Genomic DNA, 19,587 nt, shown 5'->3' with positions numbered 1-19,587 from the left:
TCAGCACACAGCGACATGCTATTTCGTTAGCACATTAACAAGACACGTAAAACACTACGCGCTTTCTCCCTTCGGTAGCAGGCGCAAAGCAGCTCCAAAGGTCCTTCGGCAATATCCTTCTTAATATTCAACAGCGATTTCAAGGAGGCGCCGCGGCGCAAACCTTGTTTGTGACGCCGAACTTCGAAACGTCTCCTTGGATTCTTTTGCTTTTACGTTCGCGGCTCTAGCGTACCGATCATGGCAGCAAGGTAAGAACACCGCTGAAAGTGCGCTTTCATTGTGTACAGTTACAAAACCATCACATGCTCACGAAAGCCGTCGGCATTTCGCAGCAACGATTAACGCATTTGCTAAGTCCGTGACTGCGACACCGCGGTGGAGAAGTGATGTTGCAAACCTGAGATCGGGCAAACGCCCAAACTCGCAAGCATTTGTACAACGAGACTTCCCAGACCGATGAGGTTAAAGTGTTTCATGTCATCGAGACAATGCGTTCAGACTCCCCTCGCGATTCGACAGAATTACCTTCGCCACGGTCACACCTCATCAACCTATCCGTTATCGTGGCGGCCTCAGATAGGTGTCTCCGACGTTTAGCGTAGGCCGACGCGACTCGTAAAATGTCTCCAACGGCGTTTGGCCCCCTGAAAAAGAGGTGCCCACCGTCCGGCCGGCCTGACAGCGCGGCACTGCGTGTAAGCCAAGGCCGTGCTCGACCGGTCAGCTGGAGGGCCGGTCGAGCAGCGCGCGCGAGCGTCCTTGGCGGCAGGGCCGCACGTGCGCTTGCGGAGGAACGCAGACATCCGTAGCTGCAGTCGCCGATCACAGCACGTTCACCCCAACCGCGGTCGCGGTCCGCGGCGCGACACAGACACATAGCGGCGAGCCGTATCGAGACGGCGGCGTCGTATGGACCCCGACGCCTGGGTAACTCACGTTTCCTGCGATCCGCTGGCGCTTCGCTTGAGAGCTTGGCCGTCGCCGCTCTCAGATGACCGGTCGCCGCCGCCTCCTTGGGGAGCCATCAGCTCGGCCGTGGACATCACCAGCCGCACATATTGAGCGTCACAGCGCGGCTCACGGCACGATGACTATCAGTTCCAAAGTTATTACCAGGGTTCGAAGTGGGTTTGAAACGAAAATCAACCCAACACAACGCGGTAGCTTTGCGCCGATTGTACGCGAGTCGCGCAGTGCTCCAATGGCATATTTGAATTCCCTAGACTAGGGAACGAACCTTCGTTTGTTTGCCGGTTCCGCGTGCGCTGTCTGCTATGTCGTTCTCTTCGTTCTTGGGCGTTTATTGAAGGCTTGTGCAGATTTCTGCGTTTGTAATGCAGTCAGCAACAATTGGTAAGGTCCTACGTCTGATATTATTGCATAAAAGGATCCTTACTTGCGGAAACAGCGGAAGAATCGGAGAAACATGCCGGTTGTGCGGGCTGTTTATTGGCCAGCCGTTCCACGAAAGCTGTTTTTTACGTTACAACTACCGTGCATATAGTAATTTGCACGAACATAAGCTTTAGTTGGAAGCAACGCCGCGAAACGTTTATTTTGCTCAGCGGTTTAGAAAACTTCTTTGTATTCTATCGCTCAAAAGCTCCATCATAGTGCCTAAGCTTCATTACGAGTATTAGGTGGAAATGATAGGCATCCTAGGGAATCAAGAGAACAGTTTCGCAAATATGTTCAATGCGATGACTTAATCTTGCTTTCACTTTGTGTCAAGCTTAAAATTTGCAATTAAATTTAAAATCGATACTCTATTAGGGAATTAAAGTCTTGGTTTATTAATAAGAAAAGCGAACTCTACAACTGGAGGCATGATGATGACAGTTCATTGAATTTGTTTTTGCGATATTATTCCTAGGCTTCAATATTCTTTTTTTTTAATGTACAATAATTGATGACAAAGATTTGAATTAGTCAAAAACAGTAACGTGTATTAGCAGCGGGATTAACAAAATGTCACAAACGTAGAGGGCAGGTAGCGGTGCGAAATACAGCATAGCTGGTGGCCAGCGGTAGTTTCCAGTGTTGAGGTCGCTTCGTACGCTTCGTAATCGTTCCATTTACATGTGTGCTTGTGGCGACGATAATACTGAAACTAGGCTTGGGATGAATTCGTCGCTGAAGCTCACCTTCAATGCTACATGGTCACAGGTCAGGCACTTATCCATGACAGCCCAATGTCTGGGAAAACGAAACTTCCGCAAGTTTCCCGTGCACAATATTAGAGGGACATTTCATGATCGACGTCGCAAGGATCGCGTGATTGAGAGTAAGTCAATGCGTTGAACTCCGTGCCTTTGGCATGTCCAAAATAAAAAATAAGCAATGCCGTGATTTTGGGCCTTATAAGAGCGCACGGGATCCTTCACAAGGATTGCTGCAAGGAAGGGATGCCCGTGGTTGGCATGTGCTTCCGTTGTTCACTGTGTTGTTAATTAGCGTCATAAAATGAGGCCGCATCTGAAAGAATACTGTAGAGCCTGCCCTGAACACTTGCGAATACTTTTCTTTACTGCCGAATTAATATTTTAACTGTGCGAATATTTTGGGGCTGCAATTTTCATTGTAGTCAAAGTTCACGCCTGTTTATTAGCGCATGAGTTTCTACTAAGTGAACACGTTCTGACTTGATTTACATGAAAGAGGAGAAAGAAAACTTAACCATGCAGTGCCGAATTGGCTGCCCGACACTTGGATAAAGAGTAGAGGGAGAGAAATAAAAGTTCAATTGATTTGGCAGCATGGGCTTCATGTTGCATTTTGGTCTGTAACCAAAAGAACACTCAAGCCGGTGTCTCAAATATGCACGGAGTGACCAGATTACTGACTGGCCAAGGTTGAAACGAAAGCCCCAGAATCTTGGCTACAAGGGGACATATATATAAATGAGAAATCTAGTGTTACCCCCAGAGACATTCAGATAGCATTATCACAGCTCACAATTGTCTCTGCACCTACACAGCTGACCCATTGGAGGGTCTGCCGTTGCATTTAGTGGGGATATGCATTTCTTTATCATCCCGCTTAACAGCGGGTGATGCCACCGGAAAGCATATTAGTTGGAAAGGCCGGGCCGTAGCTGGAGTGGTATTAAGGGAGTAATTATATTGAACCTTGCCTTAACCGCAGAATTTGATAACATTGCATTTGAATGAAGGGATATTCACCCATGAATCAACCATAAGATGCAAATGGGCAAAAAAAAAAAAAAAAAGGTGCAAATTTCGGTTTTGTCTTTTAAGCTGCCACTTTTTGAAATAGCACTAGCACACTTAATGTGGTAACCAAATGAGTGCGTACAGCATGCACGGAAGTCACTGTGGCCACCATACTAATAAACCGGGGATGCTGTAGAAGGTGTCCCGTTTCTGTGATCTGCTTATTTAAATTGGTTTGGCCTGCACTGGCAAAGTTGTGCATGCTTTATCACCGTGAGACCTGTTGCGTCATGTGCAAGTAATTTATTAATGCAGTTATTTGCCGGATATTTAGCTTATGTTGTTATCTTTGAAACTCCTCATGTTTTGTGCTCTTTGTGTTAAAAATTTTCTGATTAGTGGGATGATAAAAGTGATCCCTTGCAGTATTACTCTGTCTTGCAGTATCAGGCTTGCACATGGCCAGGACAGAACTTCACATTCAACGCCTAAAAGCCGCACAAAATTATGCCAATGAAGAGACAGATGTGGACGTACTGGGGGCTGCCCTTGTCCATATTATTTTGCACTGCTTATAGATGCTAATGTGCACCAAATATGCCAATATTCACCAGTCTCTTACACACATTTAAGATGGTGGTACTTTTGACTGATTTTTTACGTGTCTGTGCAGCATATGGGGTGCGTCAGCCTTTTGTATCAGTGAGAAGTGGTCCCATACCTGAGATGGTGCCCGAACTGATAGTTCCTGACCTTACTGACTGCCAGGTAAGCATTTCAATTAAGGGGCTGCACTAGTGACACTCCCTGTAATAACTACGAATGTTTCACAGCACTACTGAACTAACAGTATCACTCTCTCTCATTGCCAAGCATAGATCTAAGCTTGGAATGCTCCATGCTGGCTAGGTTGACAAGTGAAGAGGAAAGGATTATATAGCATACAGTGGTTGTCCACCTTGAACATAGTACCCTTACTGTTTTCGGTTGCTAGGCATTTATATCTGTCACCACTGTTAAGTTGAAGTAGGCTTACTTTTCTTCAAATTGAAATATCTTGTTTGCTTTTTTTTTTAACTCATATCACCTTGACAGAATCTGGAAGCACAGTGTGTCACACAAAAAAGGAAAGGCAACTTTTGTTTTGGCTGAAATACGCTCGTGGCTTTGACTTTCGTAGTGTTGTGGTATACAGATCTTCATGAGACATTCTGCACATATAGTTTAGGCTGAAAGCACATTGAATGCCTTACCGAATATTGAAATGAGTTTGGAGTAAAGGCAATGCTTTAAAAGCTACATGTTGGAAATGGTTCTTGTTTTCCATTGTTGTCTTCTTTTCCGTATTTATGAGTTTTGCACAAACTTGAAAGAAATTCAAGGAATTATTTATAAGCAAGAAATATGTACAAAGTATTAACAACAACTTCCAATGGGAAACTTTCTGGCTGCCCGGCGGCCCTTCTCCGCAGCTACTCGAGCATGGAGATTGCCTACCTAGCTCCAGAAAAGTAGCTGCCTGAAAAGCAATTCATTCCATTTTTCCCCTCGCCCTCTTCGCACATCAAAGTAAGAGATAAACTAGATGTACCCCTGACATTAGTTTGGAGCTTTCCAATTTGTTAAAAGTGATGCCAGGATTTCTCAATATCCTCCTTACAGCTACCTATTGACAGTGTAACATTACCTATAGCTTAAAATCATCCACAAAGAGCGATTGGGCAAATACAAAACTTCCGAAGAGATTGGATGCCAGCTGTCTTCACAAGAGCATCTCACTCCTCCACCACGCTCAACACCGCATGCGGTCATTCAGTTTTTATAGTGCCTATGCCAATCATTGCTGTAGAGTGAGAAGTAAGGTATGGGTTTCTGTCCAAGTCACAGATAATTCTGCGAGGAGCAAGGCTTATAAAAAGGAAGACGATGCATTGAACCTGACACTGCCTTTAGCTGCCATTTTGCTGTCTTTACAAATCTGATCATTAATAAAAAATTGAAAATGCAGCACACTGCTCAGCTAGTCAACACCGATGTCTGACTGAAGCATAAAGGACAGGATAGGCTTTATGTCAGAAATTTCGCAGCCCACTTTGCAATTGGCTGGAGCAGCTTGCATCAATTACTGTTAGTCTGTTGTCACTTTTGCCATTTTAGGACCAAGTGCAGGACCCCTTTCAAGAGCTATGAAGAAAGGCCATGGAACGGCTTGAGCTTATTGTCAAGAGACCTGTATAGCATTGATAGAAGAGTCTGCATGCATATAAAATTGACTGCACTTTGTTCTGATTCCATTTATGATGATCTTGTCTTGTGGGTACATGGCTATTTTTTTAGATACTTGCCACTGTGGCACCCTCTGTTGTGAATGATACGGCTCACCTTCTGTGCAGCTGCGTCCTTATGTGTCGTACTGTGCGGCTGAGGTGTGCCAAGGCCCCTTTACAGCCAGGGACCTGTTCGATGCAGTCTACTCGGAACAAGTAGCCAAGGACTTCAAGGAGGGAAAGGCGGACCAGTCTGTCAGGTAAAGCTAATGTTGCAGGGATACCTCATTTCACTAAAAGTCTTATTGTGCAGGGACACTGATTGAGAGATATACTGATTTTTATCACATCTGCTACTCCATTACAGTGTGTGCCATTTGCTGTTTGATGATGTGTACATTAACCCTTGACACGAAAGTGTGACACATCTGTCCCATGAGTTTCATTGCTGGCACATAGGTAGTGGTTTACCCATGCCTCCTTGTAATATAATAATTAGAAGAACTGTGAATTTCGGCTGACAATTGTTTTGATCTGCATATAATATGCAATGAAAATTTGACACGCTAATTTCTGGAAGAGAACCTCTTATTATATGTGTGGGTTTATAAGGTACTTCATATTGATGCCTCCTTCTCTGTAAGCATAAAGTTCCAGTTTTCTGCGCCACTGGCATTGTGAATTGCTTTCAAAGCATGTGAGGCTGCCACTTTCCACAGTATAGTGAGACGGAGCGGACTGCTCTCTGCTCTGGCACCTGTTTAGTAGCCTAGGTGAGGTGAAATGAATGCTTGCCATCTCCAACATTGCTACAATAGACACCATTTTTCAGCTTTAATTCGTCCAAGTCTGTCAGGTGCAATAATGGCCTATGCAACCAACTTCCAAGAAAAGTGATGAAAACCAGACTGCTCCACTGCCAGTGCTGCTGTTCGGCACGCTAGAGGAAACTTAGAATGAGAAAAAAAAAATAGACAAGAAGAGTACATTGCAGTGTCATCTTCCGGTAACATGTGGAACCAATGCATGCAAGGAGCCCATTCTTACTGGCAGGCATGTCATTTCACTGATGTGATGCATCACTCTTTTGGTTGGTAAAATGTGGGAGTGCACCACGCCGATATAAGGCAGGCAGTCTTGTGCTGAGAAGTCTACTACATGCAGTGGAGTGCTTTCTCAGCAGCATCATGTGGCAAAGAGCATGAACACACTCGTCTCTGCACTCACAGATAAAAAGCGCACACACTTAAGAGAGCAAGACTGCTTCCTTGAAGTTCTGCAGCTAGTGGAAATGCAGTGAAAGGTTATTTCAGGTTTTCTTAAATAATCATGGTGAACCGTCATTGTTTAGTTGCTTTTCTCTTTTTTTTTGAAGAAAATCTTTTTTCTTCTTAAGATATCTCGCTCAATCCTATCCACCACATTGTAATAGTAATCAAGGATTCTGAGCATCAGGACAACCGCTCTGCTTATAATTTGCAACTAGGTACTAGAAGTGCAACACGCATTTCCACAGTTGCCCCTGGTTCACTAATGACTAAGCCCTTCTGGCATAAATAAATAAAGCTTTGTAAAGTTGCATTGCAAACGGGATTTTTGTGTCTTTCCTTTCCTTTCGCATAAAGGACTTGTTTTTCTAGATTATGTGGGTCCATTCTAATGAATTTCAACTGTATAAAAAGTACAGTACGTAATCTGTACTTCGTCTCACAAGGTGTTTGCAGCACTGCGAAAGTTACGGCTCTCTCGTCCAATCAGGACTGTGCGCACTACATGACCGTGTTCCTACGCGCCAGTCGACCCGACAAATGGCTCCATCCATGTGAAAGGAGGGGTACTAGTAGTTAGCTTTGTTTTGTCTCTAGCAGGTGGCACTTGATGTCTTTTTGTTCTTTCTTTTGTTTTTGGACAGGGAAACATCCATTCCAAAGGGACTGGCCCCACTTTTTTCTTTTGTCACCATCTGTTCGTGTCAGATCCTCGGTTGTCATGTCACAGTTATTTTCAGTGTTTCTGTCATGTGCATATAAATTTATTTCCTCCAGCGTGGTCACTGCCCAAGTAAGTTGGGTCGAGTGCAGGCTGGGGCGGCGAAATTTCGATGGTGGCGGAATGAAAAAACAATTGCACATGCAGCCAGCGCCAAAGTTAACGCAGAAGCGCTCAAAATTAATCCAGAGCCCTCCACTACAGCGCCTGCCATATCTCATGAAAGACGATATTGTTCTCATTTTCGTTACTCTCGCTGCAACAGTAATCAATAGTCCCGACTTGTGTGTGCACATTTCAGGAATCACGTTTTGCACATTCAAGGAGCTCATCTCATCGTCCTCATCACAACTCCATTCAGCGTTGCTGGTTGTGTCGTCCTCCAGGTTGACAACAATAGCCGGTCCTTGGTCAACAACATCGTCGATGATGTGGTCCAGTTTTTGCATCACTTGTTCCTGACGTGCTGCGCACAATCCTTCCATTTCTTAGTTGTCACTTGCCTGATTCCTTGCCAAACCAGATGCTCCACGTCTTGGAGCTTAAACGTCTTGTTTCGACTGGCCACGAAACCCTTGACGTCGCTCCACACAAGCTCTATCGGGTTCAGTTCGCCAGCACGCTTCTTCAGTGATAGCACTCAGCCTGCCTTCAACGCCTTCGCTGTCCACTGGTAGAGCGTACGCTCGCTTACCTGAGTGAATTTTGCCGTCCTCTTGATGAGCGCATTCATACTTGATCTGCCCCCACTTGACGCGAAGCGCTTCAAAAACTAAAGCCAGCTGCTTCGCCTGCTTGGGAAAACAGCGCATTGTCATTGTGCGGCACTCAGGAGACACACCGACATGAAAATGGAAACTCATCACTACGTCACACCAGGCCTCTGAAGAGCTGTGTCCGTACGGGCTTTCTCTGGTAATTTATTTAGTGATTGGAACACTCTCTACTATTTAAATCTACTAGTCAAAGCTATGTTTTGAATTGCTGTGCTTGTTGATTTAGAATAACCCCACACTGCTCAAGCATTTGAGGGACTATTTTTTGTGTTTCTGCAGCCCTGATTGGATGAGAGAGCTGTACCTTTTGCAGTGCTGCAAGCATCTTGTGATATGAAGTACATATATCTTATCTGCAACCTAGAAACGAGAATGCATTCTACCCACACTAAGTGCATACTTCTTGCACTGCCACGCCACTCGCCAGTGAACTGGCAGCGGGCTGCTCGCTAGGCTTTGCTGGGCCCAGCCTGCTTTGCATCGAATCTTATGTGGTTTTGGAATTAGTTACAGCATAGCAATAATTATCATCAGCTTGACTATGTACTTCATTCTTGGCCCATGATAGTCTTAGTATCCTGTGCACCATTTACCCAACAGAGCACAATACCACATTGCATAACAAAGGCCCCTTCCATATCGCTCCAATTAGCCCTGTTCTGTGGCAGCTTTGGACACCTTATCCCCGCTAACTTGTTTGTCTCATCCACCCATCTAATTTTACTGTCGCACCCTGCTGCACTTGCCTTCTCTGATCCAGTTCGTTGCACTCATGTTTCATATTACATGCCCTCTCCATGCCCACTTATTGCTTTTGGCAAGAATATTATTCACTCCATTTGTTACCTGGCCCACTCTGCTTATCCTGCCTATTACCATTACATCTTTTATTTTCCTTTCCATAGCTTACCGCATTGTTCTCAATTTAATTTGAACCCTATTCGCTAGCCTCTATTTCTGCTCCATAGATGAATACCAGTAAGATACAGCAGTTATGCTTGGTTTGGTTGGTTTGTGAGGTTTAACGTCCCAAAGCAACTCGCTTTCTTCTTTAGGGATATTGGCAAACTGTCATTAATAATTTAAGAGTTCCTGCCAAGTGTGCAGCACCCCATTAGAGTTCTTCACTCTCATAGTTATTTCACTCACATGGTTTGGTTTTGCTGTCATTGCCTGCCTTAAGTAGTATTCCTTCACCAATTCCAGCTCCTTGCTACCTATCGTAAACTGCTTTGCCCTTCTGTTGAAATTACTTCACTTTTGTTGAAATTTACTTCACTTTTCTGGGTATTAATTTCTGGAACTGTCCTTCTGTTTTTCCCGTTTAGGACATTGATTGTGATTATCATTTCATCCCTTGGTTGCTTATTGAGGCATTGTTGTCAGCAAATCTCAGGCCCCAGCCATTCCCAGTCCATGTCTCTAAATACTGCCTCTAAACAAATTGGCTTTTCTTGTCAGGATTTTATTACTTTATTTATAAAGGGCTATGGTGGCTGTACACCTGCTGCAGATATCATCCAGATTTTGCTTAGTTTCGACCACATCAGATGCTTTCTCTTCATTTGTGAAGGATGTATACTATAAAGGTTAGTTATACTGCACATTTCCTGATCAGCTGATTAATAGCGTGAATGTGGTCGCTGTCAAGCGGCCTTTAGGAAAGCCTGCTAGGATCCTTTGACCATAAAATTCTGAGCAAACGCCTCTCTCCTGTAAGCCAAAATTTCTGGCAAAATAGGGAGGGGCACTACCTCAGAATGGAACCGAAATTCACAATGGTGATGACAGAATTTACCCAGCACAAAAAAAATGTGGGCACATTGCACACATATTTAAAATTTAATTTATTTTTGATCAGGGTCAGAGGTGTCCACCGAGACATTGCCGAATGTTCTCGCTGTGCCACCATCGCAATCTGATTGGTGCGCACCCTGCCATTGTTTTCTCTCAGCACACCATTTAAATATGTTGGCGACTGTCTTCAGATTTCATTTCACCACCAGCTCCCACCGAGAGAGCATTAATCTTTTCTTTGGCTCACGCGCATTGGATGTCTTGGTCACGATGGCCAACTGACACCCTCCATTGGTATTTGGGCTTTGGGAATGTGTACATCCGGGCAAGTCAGCGCCGTGAAGGTGCCGTTTTTGTCTGTGATGTTTTGAGAGTTGAGATTTGATTGGATTGCTCAGTTGGACTGGGGCTGACCAGTGTTGCCTGGGAGCATTGGGGGAGAAGGGTAAGCAGTGTGGGGAGGGTGCTTTCCCGGAAAAGCATGGAAATGTAAAATTAGCAGTGAAGTTGGAGGAGGGGAGGTATGGGTGCCCTTGCACGGGTTGAGGCGTTTGCTCGGAATTTTACTGTGATTGATTAAGGTTTAGAATTGTCCTGATTCTGTTAGCAATTACCCGTGGCATCATAAAACCACCTCCTGCCTGCCTTATTTAAAACATAGCTATCATGAAACTGTCAGCCAACAGCCTTCTCTCACAAGCAAAATGATCAAGTGAAAATACCACTGTCAGAACCACCTCCTGCCTGCCTTATTTAAAACATAGCTATCATGAAACTGTCAGCCAACAGCCTTCTCTCACAAGCAAAATGATCAAGTGAAAATACCACTGTCAGAAAAAAAATTATGTAGCAGTCAGTTTGGCTTTCGAAAAGTGAGCAGTGTGTTGAGCAAGTCAAGAAGCAAGAATACACAGACAGCAAGTAGATACCCCAAAGAAAGTTTTATGAGGTTTAATGTGCCAAAGTGACTCAGGCTTAGATCAGAGACAGAGACCCAGGCTGAGGTTGAAATTGTCCAGTGCCCTTCACTGGACATGTTCGACTGTCTGAGGTACTTTAATGTGCACTGACATTTCACAAAACATGGGTGCTTTGCGGTTTGCCTCCATCGAAAAGCAGTTGTCTCTGCTGGGATCGAACATGGGCACAGCTTGGTACTGTCTGCCTTAACTGAGCCACTTTGGCCTAATCACATACAATGGGACTTCAATGTTTTCACATTAACAACCCATAGGCTTCGTTAGGGGTCCTCGGTAAGTTTACCCACAATGTCTAACTGTTCCAAACTACTGCCTCTTCTTTGTCGTCCTGATTAATTTGGCTATTACATAGATCTATATCTGTGCAGAGCTCCTCACTGCCCATTGTGTGGTGTTTAATCCTGCTAGCAGTATGCAATAAACAGAGAGATTACGTTACATTAAAGTACAGTTATTTTCCTGGAATACATGTGGCTGCAAATCAAACAATGTATGCCAGGAAAATGGTGCCTTCATTTATGTGTTTAATGGAAAATGAGAGCAGGAGACTGAAGCCCCCTCTAGGACACCATACATTCACCTTGTCAAGCGATTCCGCTGCCAACAGATGCCAAATACCACACAACTGATTCGTTTCCACGCATGAAAAGGGTTCTGAAAACTGTCGAGAAAAGCATCACTAGCAGCTTGCCGTTTGGTGCATTGAATGTTCCGTTGAACTGGAGCTCAAACAAATACGGACAGTAATGCTGCTGCACTTTTGCATGGGGCTTTAAACAGGGTGTTCTAACTATTCGATACAAACTACAGTTCAATAACATCTGAATTCAATATATGCAACTCAGTGGTGCCTTTGTTTGATATCATTCATCTCACTGCAGTGAGCATGATTCAATCTTCTATTGTATATTTTAATACAATGCCACTGCAGTGTTCTAAGGGTTTTCACTTGTTCATTTAACATGAATTACTGACTCTATTTGCATTCTTATAGGTAATGTTGCATTGTTATTTTCAGCATTTACGCCTCTTTGAGCTGAATCACGTGCTCATGTGCACTCATATCTTTGCAGTGGTGGGCATTAATGGGTGGGCTTTTTCCAGCATACCTGGTTTGTAGCAGTACTCGCCTATTTCGTCTCGAATAACTTTTGGTTATTCATTTTGTGCATTTACACTGAATCAGAGGCAATGGTGTGGGAAAAGGAATGGTGTTGTCTATGATGACAGAGAAGAAGGGCCTTGGCCAAGGGGGGAAAGCATCAGAAACCCCCGCTGACTCCTTTCCAGCAGTGCGATCGCGGGGGTGGCGTGCTTCGTGTTTGGCTAAATACTATGTACTAGCCTTTTTTATTCTGGGATTGCTGCACATGGCTCATCCGTCAGTTATTTCTATCTGTGCTGCAGTTGGCACAAAGACTAAAACAGAACCAACATGCCACCACAACATCAAGCTTGAGCAATAAAGAGCCATCCTGCTATCTTGCAGAAGCGTTTATGTCCAGCCCTTCAGAGTGACGGACCATTTGATTTGATGCATAATGTTTTGCATTCAACGGTGCCTGAAATGCACACGGGTTTCTGCTACCTTCTGGTGCCTAATTGGTGTCAAAAGTAGCAGAGTGGGTCAGAGAAATGGATTTTAACTAAAGTTAATGACATGCTAATGGAAATCACAAATAAGAAATTGGCATGGGCAGGGCATGTAGTGCAAAGAGAGGATAACCCATGTCCACTAAGGGTCCACTCACCTATGGGGCTGAAACGTGGAGGCTAACCAAGAGAGTTCTACTTAAGTTGAGAACAACCCAGAGGGCTATGGAACGAAAAATGGTAGGGGTAACATTAAGAGATAGAAAGCGTGCAGAGTGGGTCAGAGAAATAACTCAAGTTACCGACATTCTAGTAGAAATTAAGAAGAAGAAATGGACATGGGCAGGACATGTAGTGCGAAGAGAGGATAACCGATGGTCGCTGAGGGTAACAAACTGGATTCCAAGGGAAGGAAAGCGTAGCAGGGGGCGGCAGAAAGTTAGATGGGCGGATGAGATTAAGAAGTTCGCAGGGGTCAAGTGGATGCAGCTTGCACAGAACCGGGTTAAGTGGAGAAATATGGGAGAGGCCTTCGCCCTGCAGTGGGTATAATCAGGCTGATGATGACTAAGGGTAGCAAATTGGATTCCAAGGGAAGGGAAGCGTAGTAGGAGGTGGCAGATAATTAGGTGGGTAGATGAGGGTAAGAAATAAACAGAGGCAAAGTAGATGCAGCTAGCACAGGACTGGGTTATATCCCTCTCACATGGGCAGTTTCAATTCACATTGAGTCAGTGGAGATCGGCCGCTGCTACACGGTGGTTTTTAATGACGATTGAACTCGATCGACATTGACTTAGTGAGGTTCGCGAATGGCCATTGGAATGCCAAGGAACATTGATAGTAGCCCTGCACTCACCATAGGGTGAAAAACAAGACAAACTTGAAAGCAGCAAAACATATTCCAGATTAAATTATTCAGATTGCATTAACTAGTTTGTCAACTAGTTTTTCATGAGTCAGGATGATATCTTTTTATAATGTGCGATGTTCACATGTAAACAAGCTGACACTAGCTGTTCTTCTGTGGCAGTGCGGTATGCCGTAGCGTATCGTTCATGTTCGCCTTTGAGCACGCTTTAAGACAGCCAAGACCAAGAAAAGCCTCACAAGTGCTTCTAACGATAGCTATTATGAATGCGGCGAAGATGACTGCCGAGATATGGCAGCATCGCTGGCGCAAAATGAATGCGGTGGTTGTTTATTGTTAGCCCATCGTCGTTGTGCCATTGCTTGCCTGTGGTACATCTGGGTTATGCTAAGCTGTGAAGCATTTGAATATTCTGGAAACAAACTGTCAGTTAAAAATAGCACTCAGTGCAATATCCGCCTCGTTTTATCCTGCTCCACTTCATATTTTTACTGGATTTCATATTTTTACTGTGACGCCATCTGTCAGATCACAAGCTCACTACTACTTAATGGTAATTGAAACTTGCCATGTGGCAGCAGTGCAAGCCGATGACCCTCGAAAATTTCGATGGCTATCGATTCAATGGGCAGTCAGATTGCCCGTGTGACAGAGATATTAACTGGAGGAATATAGGAGAGGCCTTCGCCCTGCACTGGGTATATTCCTGTTGATGATTATGATAATGAATTGGGGTCAGGGGTGAGTAACGGGCCTAAAAGTGAGGCTTTGGCTTTGCTTGCCCTTGTGAAGTGAGCTAGTGTCCCACACGACAGGCTTCAGATGCTGTTTTGACAATTGTTTGACCTCACACTACAACATGTGTTGTGTTGCGTCATTGGTCGCACATATTCACGGAGGGTGGGGAATGTGATCTTGAGTGGCTGTCAAAGCGACAACTCATTTCCATTGTGCATCATTGAAGTCATCATAGTTGTAAGCAGGGTAGTAGTCTGAGAAGAAGCATGTGTGCGAGGTTAGGCACACACTATCAGCACTCGCATGTCAGTCTATTGATTTTCGCTCTTGATGGCATTGAATTTGTAATGGTGCATGTTTCTAGTGGCAGCTTTCACTTTTCTGCGGCTTGCTGGAAAATGTCTCACCAGTACTTGGTTGACCGTTTTGGTGCAAAAAACTGTGAACACTCTGTTTTATTTTGACATAGCCATCGTCCGGTATGCGGAATGGCTTTAGGTATGCATCTGAGAGCAGCGCAATTTACTCAGTGATAAGCTCACAGTAGAGTAAAACATCTTTGAATCACCTAACATATTCTTTTGTTCAGAAACCTTTCAGCAGTGTTTGTGCTTCAGTGCTCATATATCGCATGATGCAGTAACACCTTAATAAAAAGATGCCGTATGAGTGGTTTGCCAGTGTCACACAGATATGCCCACTTGTTTTTCCTGTATTCTTACTCATTTGGGATCACTATTCACATCCAGCAACTCACTTAGGGCCACTTTTTCGCCCTTTTTATACTTGCAGTCGCTTCTTTGGACGCGCAATATTTGCAAACTCTTAGTTTATTTAATCTATTTGAGGTCAAGTGAACTGAGTGACTCGTGAGCTCGTACAGTGATGCATGCTAGCCACCACTTCACTTTTAATTAGGTCATGCAATGCCTTTAATATTCCCGAGATAAGGTTTGGCAGCTTTATTTATATGCAACTTCTGCTGAGGTTTTCATGGCTGACTTCTTCTATCTAATATCTTGTATGTCATGTTTTGCAGTGAGATGTAACGCTCACTGTTAGTGAGTAACTCTAATGTGTAGCTTTCTAGCATTGTGAAGCATGAAGTGTTTTTACCTCCCATCCTAGGAAGTCTCTTACTTCTGGCACTTAAATCAGCACCAAAATGTCTGTCAAACATGCATTAATTTGCCAGGAAAAAATACTCTGCTTTGAGGTTGACTGAACCAAGTCCTCGCTTTGGGACATTAAACCCCACAAGCCAACCAACCAACCATGAACCAAGTTTAGCTTGAATCTAGTAGCTTTCCTGGCACCTTCACTCTTTGCTCACCGTGGTTAATCAAATCATTCAATTTGTATGATAGTGTGGAAAGCCCCATTCTGAGCAGCCCATGCTTTTCTAGACAGGTAATGCCATTCAGTATGCCAAGGAAGGACTGTACTGGGATTCCGGGTTGCTTCTTTTTTCATTGACTGCAGTCTGATCGAGTATTTTCAAACTTAGCATGAAGCTTGTAACACAGATTTTGTCAAGCATACTGCTGCTTGAGGCATTCTATAATTTGTAATTTTGAATACTCCTTTCTGACGTATCGTAGCATTCAAAATGTCTATTAAAATTTTTTGTTCTGTTTTCTGAGTAAGTAAATTTTGCCAATCAATGATGTTTTTTCATCAGCAATATGCATTTTGTTTATTTCTTAATGTCATTAAGAAGGCAATTCTGTTAGCTACATTGTAAGATGCTTCAGTAAAGAATTTTTTAATGCATTGGGGGAAAAAAACATTTTGTCCACACTACTTGGAAATTGCCTATTTTCCCATACTAAGGAAGAAGTTCAATCGTTAAGTCATCAGCACAATGGTATATATAAGGCACCATGCAGTCACATTCTTTGTTCAAAGAAGCTTCAGCATCTGATGCATTGCCTGACGTAATTCTTGCTTATGCAGTACTTGTATATAATATTTTACTATTCCATCAACTCTGCTCAGTAAAATTTCTATGCCTCTCTAATATCCCACAGGGTGCTCTTCATTGCTTCAATGTTAATTTTTTTGTGAGTGTGCAAGTGCACTTACTGCTGAGCTTCCCTATTCTCTTCCTATGTAATGAGCTGTAGCGTTCTATAAACATATCATAACATGACATAAAGACAACGTAGAAGCTGTATTGAAGGAAGAATGAAAGGAATGACACAGTTGGATGCGGCCGTCAGTTTGCCCAACACTTCAGTGCTTATCTAGGTGGACCTCTCTGCATTTCATGCTGTTGTTTATCTTGTCACTGGTTCATGTTTACAAAGGTGTAAGCCTACCATTCCATATTGGCTTGTTCCTTAATTAAAAAAAGATTTCAAGGGTTCAACGCTGCTGAACCAAATATTGAGCGAAAGCATTAGCTGCGGGTGACCGAACGTTCTTCTTCTCTTTTTCTTCTTCCTCAGCCCACATATGAAGCCCCGCTTTAACCAACCCATATGAACGTTCCTTAGTGGCCTATAGGGGTAACGTGAATGCCAGGGTCCCAGCAGGCTGATTCTGACATAACCGTCCCATGTGAAATGAGAGACCCAGTTGGCAGCTCCTGTCAGCCTGTGTGTCACGTGGGTAAGACGTAACTGCGGCCAGGTCACGCGAAGGCTTGAAAGTGCGAGTAATATTGCTTTCGCAATAAAAAAATACTTATTGCTTTGCTTGGCTGCATTACTCTTTCCTGCAGAAGCTTTATTGCCATTGTAGCTGCATGATGCTGTAGGCTGCCAGAGTGAAGTGCTATGCTATATATATCGCAGGGGAAAAGAAATTTTATTCCATCATAGTTTGAATGACGTGTACCTGGATACTGTTAAGTGTGAGGTGGTTCAAAAAGTTTCAAGACCAGGTCTGTTTAGGGAGAGGTGCATTTTTATCTATGTTTACACACTGTCACCTTCGGAATAATCCCCTCTTGCTTAGCAGTGCAACACTCCCAGTGTTTTTGTCACTGCTGGAGTGTGTCCTTGCAGTCTTCTTCTCTGAAGTGCATTAAGCACCTTTTGCTATTGGTAGTGAATATCCGCAGTGATTTCAAAATGATTAAAAAAAAGGGGGCGAGGTCTGTGGGAGCGAAATCTGACGAGTAGGGCAGATGCAGAAGGGGAATGATGTCTTGGGCGATGAGTTCACACGCATGGAAAGCTCATGCAGTGACGGTGCATTGTCATCATGGAGCATCCAATTTTTTGCTTGCCACACATCTGCTTGCTTTTGCCGAAACTCTTCTTTCAAATGTTTTAAAATCTATCTGGCTGTTGAACTTGCTAATGCCCCTTATGTGCAAATCGTTAAAAGCTTTCACAATTTTCAGGAATGGAGCTTGCTGAAAGTTCTCCAGGGCCTTTGTTGTAGTTCACTTTGATGAAGCATTGCCATAAACTTGCGGAATTATGCTAAACCGTTTCTGTGGCGAATTTGCCCAGTTTCTTGCAAAATTTCACATTTACTCTCTGTTATAGCGTGCTGTTCATTATGAATTACTGCTGTAGTAACACATATGGATAGAATACAAAAAATTACGCAACTCCCGATATACATAAGACGATGTCTTTTGACACACTTATGTATGAAGTCTGTATAAATATTTGATTGTGCATGCTGCCGTGTACTGCTTGTGGCAGTGTATAACTTGTCTCGAATATTTTTGAAATCATATTGTAGAGGTGTCCAATGGCAGCATTCCGAACAGTGTGACATTATAGCAACATGCACGCTAGTTGTGCCAGGCCATGATTGGTTGATGTACTATAAGAGGCTAACACTTAGAACTTGTTCTAAGTGAGTAATAGTATTGCTCAGTGGGGATGTTTGTTGATGATTAAAACTTTTGCTTCTTGCCTCTGGATTCTTACAATTCTTGTAGTAGTTTCCCTCATCATCGCTTTACTGTGCTGTATCGATAACATGTTATGTGATGCAGCTAATACCACTTTATCCTTTCATAATTTGAGGTAAAAAAATCTACATCTTACTGCCTTCCACCATTATGTGAAGATATTCAACTCTCACCTCTGTGTGACAGAAATGAAGGTGTAACCATAGGCTTTTCTTCAGTATACTGTGGGTCATTATAGTTGTGAAGGTGCTTTAAGAGACTTAATAGGAGGCTTTGGTGCAGGTTCCCTAATCCCTCACTAGTCTGGTATTCTGTTTTGATTTTGTTTTCGCCTTGTATGCAGAAAGTGTTGCTTTCTCTTGCATCTTCTGCAGGCACCTGGAGGCACAGCCATGTCCCGAGGAAGCGCGCATGCGTGCCCGTCAAGTCGGCAGCGACATCTTCCCGCCCGAATGGAAGGCACGCAAAATGGACTCCTGAAAGCCCTTCACACACAGATTACTTAGTAAAAGCATCCATGATTGACGCTTGCAGTTTGTTTGTTGACGACTGGCAACTTGCGAGCACTAGGGCCGTCTTTGGCTCTGTCACTGTTGGATTGTCTGCTGCAACAATCACTCTGTGTCGTCATATGAAAAAAAAAAATGTAACAATGTTAAAAATGTTAGGCTAGGTGAGAGGTAGTATTAAGATCTTTTCAAAAACAATTGCAAACTTTCAACCATAGGATAGTGCCAGGAACGTATAAAAAAGAAGCACGCTTTGCGAGGAAGCAGAGTTCAGCTAGGTAGCCTGCAAATGAAGATATATTGCATAGACATTAAGCAGGCAGACTTGATGGACATTATACGAATGTGGCTGGGAGTGTGTGTGCCTACATGTGTATGTATTCAGTTGCGCCGTTCGTGTTTCATTTGATGTTCATGGTACAGGGGATGACTTTCTGCGGCTACGGCACACAATCATCAGCTTCCGAACCTGCCTGTGCCCCGAACTCATGTGAGTGCGCATGAACCTAGCCAGTGGCTACGCAAAACACAAACAGGCCACTGCTGCTATTCTTTGAAGCTGCTGCTGTGTACTCAGGTGCAGAACAATGCAACCAGATATGCCATGACTCACTTTATGGCAGGGCGTTGCATGGGCTGCACGCATGGTTTATAGCCTATTTCACTTGGATTATAGAGAAACAGAGATTGCTTTAATCAAAGTCCTTCAACAGGAGGGCTGTGGCCACTTTTTCCAGACCATCTTAACATATAATTCACCACTTGTAGTGCCCCATAGTAGTTCATGGCTTAATGTGGGCTTTGGAGCAATTTGTGACCTATGGATGCATATGTTGCGTGGGATGGGTGTGAGGTGGATGTTCGGTGGATGTTCGGTGGTGGACGAAAGGCTGCAGTAGGCCTGGGAAAGAAATAGGTGCAAAAATTACAAAGGACTTTAGCGACTAAAGTAGTGAAGAGCGAAAGCTTGAGAAGTCTCATCTTGTCTATCGTTTCTGTAATTTCCAATCCCGC

At 43.8% G+C, this 19,587-nt stretch overlaps 2 protein-coding genes across 4 annotated transcripts in view; one reads left to right on the top strand and one right to left on the bottom strand.

Annotated features, from left to right (window-relative positions):
• The window catches only part of LOC146185077 (protein Aster-B-like), a 128,862-nt gene extending 127,597 nt beyond the window's left edge, over window positions 1–1,265 (bottom strand). The window contains exon 1 of the mRNA XM_084606058.1: window positions 940–1,265. Coding sequence (XP_084462184.1) covers window positions 940–1,046 — 107 coding nt within the window. The 5' untranslated portion in view covers window positions 1,047–1,265. The remainder of the gene's footprint in view (window positions 1–939) is intronic.
• mRpL41 (mitochondrial ribosomal protein L41) lies at window positions 1,234–18,589 on the top strand. 3 transcript variants are annotated; one of them, XM_084606065.1, is made up of 4 exons: window positions 1,234–1,356; window positions 3,850–3,944; window positions 5,570–5,703; window positions 18,439–18,589. In XM_084606065.1, the coding sequence occupies exons 1-4, from the start codon at window positions 1,338–1,340 to the stop codon at window positions 18,542–18,544; spliced, it is 354 nt and encodes a 117-aa protein (XP_084462191.1). In that variant the 5' UTR covers window positions 1,234–1,337; the 3' UTR covers window positions 18,545–18,589. The 3 variants fall into 3 exon arrangements, with proteins under 3 accessions (XP_084462191.1, XP_084462192.1, XP_084462190.1); XM_084606066.1 differs by lacking the exon at window positions 1,234–1,356 and adding an exon at window positions 2,030–2,169; XM_084606064.1 differs by lacking the exon at window positions 1,234–1,356 and adding an exon at window positions 2,031–2,287.
• Window positions 18,590–19,587: the final 998 nt, after the last annotated feature.

Source organism: Amblyomma maculatum, chromosome 6 (assembly GCF_055883805.1).
Source record: "Amblyomma maculatum isolate TAMU_Amacu chromosome 6, ASM5588380v1, whole genome shotgun sequence".
In the NCBI taxonomy this organism is placed as follows: Eukaryota; Metazoa; Arthropoda; class Arachnida; order Ixodida; family Ixodidae; genus Amblyomma; species Amblyomma maculatum.
Note: the sequence above shows the minus strand (reverse complement) of the source record. Positions and strands in the feature narration are given on the sequence as shown.